General features: G+C 38.7%; 1 protein-coding gene across 2 annotated transcripts in view; it reads left to right on the top strand.

Annotated features, from left to right (window-relative positions):
- The window catches only part of ELF2 (E74 like ETS transcription factor 2), a 35,221-nt gene that overhangs the window by 22,109 nt on the left and 4,344 nt on the right, over nt 1-8,768 (top strand). For both annotated transcript variants that reach the window (XM_005427758.2, XM_005427759.2), the window contains 3 exons: nt 5,725-5,838; nt 6,819-6,992; nt 7,935-8,021. In XM_005427758.2, the coding sequence (XP_005427815.1) occupies nt 5,725-5,838; nt 6,819-6,992; nt 7,935-8,021 (375 nt within the window). The remainder of the gene's footprint in view (nt 1-5,724; nt 5,839-6,818; nt 6,993-7,934; nt 8,022-8,768) is intronic.

The raw sequence follows: 8,768 nt of genomic DNA, 5'->3' as shown, positions 1-8,768 counted from the left end.
GCGGCGAGAATTCCGTTCCCTGCCGCCGGCCCGTGCAGGTGCCGCGCTTTCTCTGGCCGCTCCCCCGCACCGCCAGACCTTGCAGCCGCCGGGCGCGGCCGCTGCCGGGACCTGGGCCGTTTACCCGAGGTGTAGCACTCGTTCGGGGTTGTGTTTTGAGTCCTGCGTGGTTTGGCCTCTTTCCGTTCTGTTGTATCTGTCTGACAACAGGATAGCCCGGTGATCGCCGGACTTGTCTTAAAGTGTGGTAAAGCCCTGGAAAACGAGCAAGGTTACGACTGACCCAAACCTCAAATGCAGTGTCAAGCATTCAGTTCTCCACCGAAGTTGTACTAGATTTGATTTTATTTTTGCCTTTACATCATGAATCTGAACTTCTAAAAGTAGTCCTTGGAACCGTAAGCAGTACAGTGTATGGCATTATAGGTAATGAAAATTGTGCAGTAGCTGCACATGAATTTTCAGAGAGAGTCAAGCTTTATACTGGCTTTGCATTGACATGGCAGTGGGCTTTCAGAGGCCTAAAGATAAATGCTCTGTCGTTTATCCTTTAGAAAGGACCAAGTCACATAATCGTCATCATTTGTTTTACTTAATGTGGAAAAATACCCAGGGTTTTTTGGAGGAGGATGACCCACACCCCAGACATGGAAAAATACACTACAAAGCAGTGTAAAACTGTTCTGCTGCATAACAGAGTAGGTCCTAAGCATTTTGACACTTGGGTCTAGGATGGAGCAATAGCTTGACTTTGCCAGTAGAACAACTTTGATTTCTGCAGGTCTCACTGCTGCAGGTCTCAGTGAGTTGTTTTTTACTTTTGATTGTCCGTGAATAGAGAACGTTTAAGTACTTGGTCATTGTGTCAACACCTTCTTAAGTCACTGTAACTAGGTTGCTTGAGAGCGAGTCCTTAGATAAATAATAATGACCTTTGCATTGCTCTTTTTGATATCCTTTGTCATACTAATCTCATTAGCCCAACCAATTAATTCCTTTTTTCCATATTTGCGTAGCAGTGAGTGATACCTATGCATATCTAGTATTCCCATCATCATACTATCAAGATACCATATCTGTTTACTTAGTTTTGTATGCAGATATCACGTGGATTTAAGTGAGGAATTCTTTATCCTAAGGGATTATAATAATTATATGTTGCTTTTTCCCATGGCTGCTGCTTTCAGTGTTGACAAAACTTCAGTGTTTAATAACTGTGGGAAATAAGATGAACCAAAATTATTACTGCTTAGAGTTATCTTAATTGCCAGTTGTAAGAGCAACTCCAAAATGACTTTACAAAGATATGTTTTGGCTTTGTAGTTAATATTTCTGTCAATATTGGGCTGATAACATGGCTCACAGTGAAACAAGTGTTTTGAGATGGTTGCTCTCATCTTTGTTATTGATCTGTCTTTATGCAGTGGGTTAGGCATCATCCTTAAATTGTGTGCAGCTGAGAGTCTTGAACGGAGGCGGGCTTAGGGAAATATTGAAAAACCCAAGAAACTGGTTTTTGGTTTCTGAATAAATGTCTGCCATGAAACAAGCAGTAAACTGAAGAATGCTTTCTTTTCCAAGTCAAGTTTTGCATACAGAAAGATTTCTGGGTATTACCTATAGAGGCAATTCAACTGCTTTTAATTAAGACGTTGTTTAAGCACTCTTACTAACTTCCACTGCTGTTTTTAAATGCTGAAATAAAACAAGCACATGAGCGCCAGTAAACTTTAATGAGGTTTGTTAGTGTATAGGTAGCCACTCTACTGCGTTCCATGCTTGGAATTGTGAATTCTTTAATAAAATGTTGCCTGATAGCATTAAAGGGTAAGCTATTGCAGGTGCTTCTGTAGTGCAGTGCAAAAGAATACCGTTTTGAAAATTTCAGTCCATTTCTTCAGTCTCATAAATTGCTTTCAATAATTTTGTTAGCCTTATGTTAAAAGGGGGGGACATTGTTACCAAATGAATAGGTTGCCAGTATTTTTTTCTGTAAATCCAAAGTACAGCCCTTTCAGACTTAATTACCAAGGTTAGTATTTTGTAACAGCTGTTGAGAACCTTGAATAATCTACTATACACACTGTTTGGGTAGAAAGTGGAGTTAGCAAACATTAGGCCAACAGTGAAGATAGGTATCAACTAGCCTACTTATCTATTTACACTTTATATCTGAATTTGTTTTTGAGATTTTTTTCTATAAATAGATCAAAATTTTTAAATTAAATATTTTAAAATCATGTGCCAAGGACTCAGATTCTTTAATAAAAGCAGTAAGATGAGATTTGATTTTAAAGAATGGAAGATAAGTGGTGGTCTTAGCTCTCGTGTTCTAGATCAGTAAATGGCAGTTCTCTTGTTACTCAGTTACAAAAGTGTGGAAAATTTACTTCCATCCACATAAACTACTTTGCTTCGTTTGGGCAAGTGACAGTTGTTTCTGAAATGATTGTATAATATAACAGACCTACACCTTGTATTGTTTACTGAAACAATACAGTCTGTTTTAGCTTTGGGGTCTTGAATATAGTTGATAGCATATTATAATAGAAATAGAATTGGGCATTTTTAGAGAAATGGGTGACACACTTCAGCCTTTGATTAGAACTGTGATACTTGTGTATCAAAGTCTTGGGAAGTTGTCTTTTTTTAATTGTGGACTCCTACTTGTTTTGTTTTCCTTTTCTCTCCATCTTTTTTTTGTGAGAACTGTTGAGCTACAAGTATAATTTCGTTGATGACACTTGGTCCAGTCATTTGCAAGAAGAGCTGCCTGTTTTTTTCTTGTCCCTTCTCAGAGAGAGCCTGTTCCCTCACTTCATCTTTTATGATGGGTTTTTTAGCTGTTTTTGGGCACCATGTCTTCTATCAGAGCACTCTGACATGCTGTCTTCTGTTAGACATTTTCTAGCATGTCAGAAAGATATTTTACATAAATTTGTGCTAGGATAGAAATTTCTCTTGTTTTCCTTCCCACTGTGTTGGTGCAGTAAACATTCCCTGTGAGGAAATGCAAACTCCTGATGTTCACTGGGTAAACAAATGCCTCTAAGGCTAAAAACCATGTACTGGGTAAAGGAGAATTAGTTAGCTGGGAAGACTTGAAACTTGGTAATAGGACTGAATTTAGTAAGTGTTTTAATAGCTGTCGTTTTGGCAATGTTAGATTACTTTGTTAACTGTCGTGATAGACAGACAGCATGTGTTGTTCAGCCAAAGCCAGAAGTGTTACTATTTTTTGCTTGATATTTTTTAGGTGACAGTCTTAGTGGAGTCCCAAGTAGCTCCCATGGGAAAAGCATTTGTGAAGTGTGTATTTTCCAAGTGTCAGAGGCTTTTGTGGAGTAGATAGTGCTGTTTATATTGGAAATTGAAGGGTTGCTTAGGGGAGAAGTTGAGTGGTTCCTTTGCTTTTCTGTTACAGTTCTGCAGTCCTAGTCCCTAATGCTGGTTGTATTTCCTTTTCCTCCACCCTGGTCCTTCAGCAGAATATCCTCGTGCTGGAAAAGTACATAGATGGCTTTCTGCTGTGTTTGTTGCCTGGCTCCTGCCCTCTGCTAAGTACCTCTTAGTTGTGGTGCAGTATCTAAACTGTTCTCTGTAGGAAAGCTTTGTATGCTTTTAAGCATTTAGGAGGTAGTGAATTCAATACCCTCTTAAAATGGAAATTTGTCATCTGAGTTTGAATTTCTTTACAAAAGTCCTTTATATGCTGAACCTAATGGCACAGAAACAGCTATCTGGTTGGAGAAGCTTTACTGACATGCTTTGAATCTTATTGCATGCATTAGAATAATATAACATATAACATATAAATACTGATTTGGACTTTCTAATTTCAGTAGTGTTGTAGAATTTACACATTTTTTATCAACTGTCTGAATATTGTTCCTGTATTCTGATGATCAGTGAAAATTTTTATCAGGTAGATGAGGGAAACTTAGTAATCAAATTCTGTGCAACTGAAACTTTTGTTTAGAAAGAGAAATGTTTAGTCAGAGGGTTTCCTGCTCCAGGAGGGCTGTTCTGTTACACTGCAGGGGGTCAGGACTTTGGGTATAACCAAACAGCCGCTTGGGAAGGAAACGCTTGGCCAAGCATGGGGAGCATCCAGGGTTTGCAGCTGGGGAAAGGGGCTCATGGTTATGGTTATCCAAGGACAGAGTGCAAAATAAAGACCCTTCTCCGATTTTCCTGTGCTCGTAGGTAAGGTTTTATTGTTCACAGCCTGGGGTGAAGCAGTGTTGGAATGTGAGCCTTAACAGGCATCTACTGTTCCAAAAGATAAAGCCCTCTAAATAGCATCCCAGGCCATAGCTAATAGGCTGTGGTGGGAATCCCATCAGCCAGCCAGCAGGTGGGCAGCAGGCTGGTTCAGCAAGAACTTTGTCGCCTGTAGTTTTGCATTTCTGCATCTTCCACATTTCATCCACTTTCAGCTTCTGGTTGATACGTTTAATCTGCTGGCTAGTAGATTTTTCAAGTTTTTAATCCCTGCATTTGTAGAAACTGGAGTATGCTGGAAGGCTTCCCCACGTGAGCCTGCAGGGAATCTCTGTGTATCTGGTGTTTCCTTAAGTCAGAAGTAACTCTGGCATTATGTTTCCCCGCTTTTCACTAAACAAACCATCAGTTATTTCTTAGGCTTTTTCAGTAACAGCATACGTGCCTTGAAGTTTTTGTAGAGAATTATTCCCAAATCCTCTTTAGTTCTGTGATACTAGAGATAGGTGACTCTGCTTAGGCTAAAGATAGATCTCCTGCTTGCTGGCTGCCTGGCTGGAGTGGTTCAGCTTAGAGCAGATGGCCATAAATGGAAAGAGCAACTGAAGAGAGACAGCTACAGCTACCTTGGCCAGAGTGTGGATAATGGACAACAGGTGTTTCTGCAGTCACCACTTTTCCAAACCTTCACAAGGGCGAGCAATATGGAGTTAGCTGTGCATAGAATTGTAGTTTTACATGGTACGTTGGGGTTTTTTGTGTTGCTGCTGTGATCTGCACTGTGTCAAACTTAACTGTACTCTCTTGAAGTTACATTATTTTTGATTAATTAGTTTTCCTAAATTTTCAGAACTTGAAAAAAGAACTTTTTTTACCTTCTTCCCTTAGTTTTTGCATAAAGCACACTCTTTATACTGTTTGTTGTGCTTTGTGGTTTTTTAAACAACCAACCTGCTAAAATGAACTCAAAATTATTTTCAGTATCAGAAATCAAAACAGGATGTATGTTTTGGAAACTAGTCTTGTATTTGCATATATGTATATGTATATACATAGACATGTATGTGTATATATTTATCCAAAAGACTGAAAATTTGAAGAGGTGACCTTTAGATTTTAATGAGATAATAGTTGGAGATGATACTACTTCTCTGTTCTGCTGCATTAATTTGTAATCATCCTCATCACAATCTGGTTTTTTTCTGGTTAATTTGAAGGCAGAAGATAAATCTCAGTCTCCTTCTGTAAGCTCTTGAACTCCTCATGGAAATGAGTAGCTTGCTTGTGAACTAGAAATCTAATCTAGGAAGTGACAGTGTCAGTTCTGCTTGTTTCATGTCTTCCCTAAATATTTCTGTTGACAGGAAGGTATAAAAGGTGTGAAGACATCTGATAATCTTGTGGTTTTCATGTTAAAGATTGAGAAGTATAGTTGTACAGGGATACATGTGGACTTCTATAAGTAACCTGTCCTCATAATTTTTTTGTATCCTTCTGCAGTAGAAGCATCAGTTCATGGCAGTAATGTGCACTGCACAGATAAGACAATTGAAGCTGCAGAGGCCTTGCTTCATATGGAGTCTCCTACCTGCCTGAGAGATGCCAGGAGTCCTGGTATGTCAGCCACAGTCTCTGCTCTGGGAGCCATTTCTCCTTCTACTAATCAGTAAGACAAGCAAAGTGGGAAACCTGTTTCTGTGAAGAGCTCTATTAAAACATTTGCCTGCATATTTGAAAACTACTGATTTGTTTGAGTTTTACATGATTTCTCCACCCTGCAACACGTATACTTACAGATTAAATCATTTATCTGAGAAGGGTTGTTGGGAAGAGATAGCTGACATATTTACATATATAACGACATATTTAAAATTAATTTTTCCCCCCTAAACATCATGGAATACTTTTTCACTGTGCAGGTGACAGAGCTCTGGCACAGATTGACCAGAGAAGCCATGGGGACTCCATCCTTGGAGATACTAAAAAGTACAGGATCCTGGGCAACCAGCCCTATGTGGCACAGCTTGAGCACGGGGTTGCACCAGGTCCCCTTCTAACCCCAGCCATTCTGGGTTCTGTGAATCTGACATTTCAAATTGCTGAAATAAAGAGTTATTTTAAGGGAAAAGTATTTCTATTCATCTTTCCATTTTATAAAGAATGCCCAAAACCAATGTGTTGCACAGTGTTACCAGTCTGAAAAACCAAACCTTAATGTTGATGGTTACTTTAACTGATGTCCCTTCTGAAATTATTTAATATATGTTGGATGAAATAATGATCAAACTGAAATGCAAAAGCTACAAAGTAGGAAGTGGAGATCAGAGTAATGATCAAAGATGAAGCTCTAATTTGTTTAAATTAAAGTTGAGTTTCGTTCTGAAGAATATTGGTGTGGTACTTGCTTTTGCCTAAAACTACTGACAAGTGTGCATGTTTTGGGGAGTTGGATTGATTTTCAAGATGACTGGATTTTGGAGCAGAAACTTAATACAGTGTTGCATATGCTTTGTTTAAAATAATTTTATGTAAGATACATTCAAATAAAATCAGGTAGAAACTTCATCAGATATTCTTTTTTTCTTCTCTTGTAGTGGAAGTTTTTGTCCCTCCTTGTGTGTCCACCCCAGAATTTATCCATGCAGCCATGAGACCTGATGTGATCACAGAAACCGTGGTGGAAGTATCAACAGAGGAATCTGAACAAATGGACGTGTCTCCTGTTCCAACTTCCCCTGATATCCATGAGCCAATGAAAAAGAAAAAGGGTACATATGGCTTTTCATTGGAGCAATCTCAAAATTTTACTTCTGTTGTCCACTGCCATGGATGGTGCAGTTGATACAGGGGAGGATGGATTGGATGGTCTGATCTCTTTGCTCATACAAACAGATTGATGGGAGTCTAAAATGTGAGTTCTTAGAAAAATGGGTCTGCATCCAGAAAAAAGAGGGAGCAAGAGAATGGGCTTTGACAAGCCATGAAGGAAGATGGTTTCTGTGTTGTGTATTTTAACACAAAGTGGAGGAAGGGTAGAGTATTCAAAGAGGACTTTTGTGGTGGGTAGCCACTTTGTGTGGAATGTGGGTATATTTGGTGAGATGGTAGGCTTGGGGTTCATGCAATGAAGCAGCAGGGTAAATACTAACTTAAAAAAAACATAAATCAGTTTACAAAATCATTATAAGGTCTTATATGTGAAATTTTTGTCTTTCCTGTCTAATTGGCGTGTCTTGGAGGAGAAACAATTCAGAGCAGTGTTTGATTTCTAAGCATTTTGCTGTCACATGAGAGGTTGGCATCTGGTAAGGTTGTTCTCTGTGGTCTAGCAGTTTTGTTAGAGGCATCAATACAGTTCACATAGCTTTAGGAACATTGATTTAATAGTTTCCAGACATGCTGAGATGGAATATTTACTTGTAATTTAGAGGGAAACAAATGCAATGTAGTGATAAAATGATACAAATCCAAGATCTGTGGGTCTTAGAATTAATAAAAATGCCCATTAACTTGTCTGCAATTGAGTTAAATCTGCCTATGAAGTAAGCACTGGATGTGCACTAGTAATCTAAGAATCGAAGTTTATCCATACCTGTGGCGAGGAAACAGAAGGGGGGAAATACACAAACTGCTTTTTTCAGCAAAGGCAAACTATAAAATTTTACTCTGCATATGATTAATACTTCTTTTTCCCCATGTATTATGTGCAGCTGGCCGTAAACCCAAGACCCAGCAATCAGCTTTATCTGATGGGTCTCCAGATCTAGGTATAAAGAAGAAACCTAGAGAAGGCAAAGGTATATTTTTCCATTCATTGAGTCTTTAAAAATAAGCAGTGTATCTGCATGGTATTTATCACAGGAAATGTACATATCTTTACAAATGTGATGGATGAAATTGTATTGATTTTATTAGAGTTTTATTCAATGTTTTTAAATTTGTTTGTACAAGATCTAGCACAAGGATGTATCTGGGATGTGCTCTAGGAGTCTCCTCTAGTACCCTCCACAGTTAATAGTTTTTCTCTTTTTTTTTTTTGCTTTACTTTGTGGGTATTGACTTGTGATGTCTTTTGTGTTATGTATCAACTTAGTGCTACACACATAATTTATTAAGCTACTGCTGTAAGACTTGCTTTCAAGTAGAGGCAGCACATGAGCATTTAGTAAGGTGATGGTTGGAAGTAAAGGTAATAAGGTTGAAAATATGATTTCTTAGTTAATTGACAAACTTCAGTGGGAATATATTTTTTTACTAATAGGTTCAGTTTAGTTTAAGGAGAAAAGCAAATGATGATGTGTTTCTGTATTGGTTGAGTGGAGGATTATGTGCAGAAGAGTTCTAATGTTTCTCCTGATAAATAGAGGTTCCTTTCTTGGGCTCCAAGCCCCTGCTACTCACTCAGCAAGAAGACAGACTGGGAGGTTAGCTCACAGATTACCTTTGGGGTGGTGTGCCGTGTATCCTGGATCTTGCCTCCGCTTGGTGCACTGAAGGTTGTTGTGAGATGTTGCTATAGCTGGGAGTAACGGTTTAGTGACTTG

The sequence above is a fragment of the Geospiza fortis genome, unplaced genomic scaffold, assembly GCF_000277835.1.
Source record: "Geospiza fortis unplaced genomic scaffold, GeoFor_1.0 scaffold35, whole genome shotgun sequence".
Classification (NCBI taxonomy): Eukaryota; Metazoa; Chordata; class Aves; order Passeriformes; family Thraupidae; genus Geospiza; species Geospiza fortis.
Note: the sequence above shows the minus strand (reverse complement) of the source record. Positions and strands in the feature narration are given on the sequence as shown.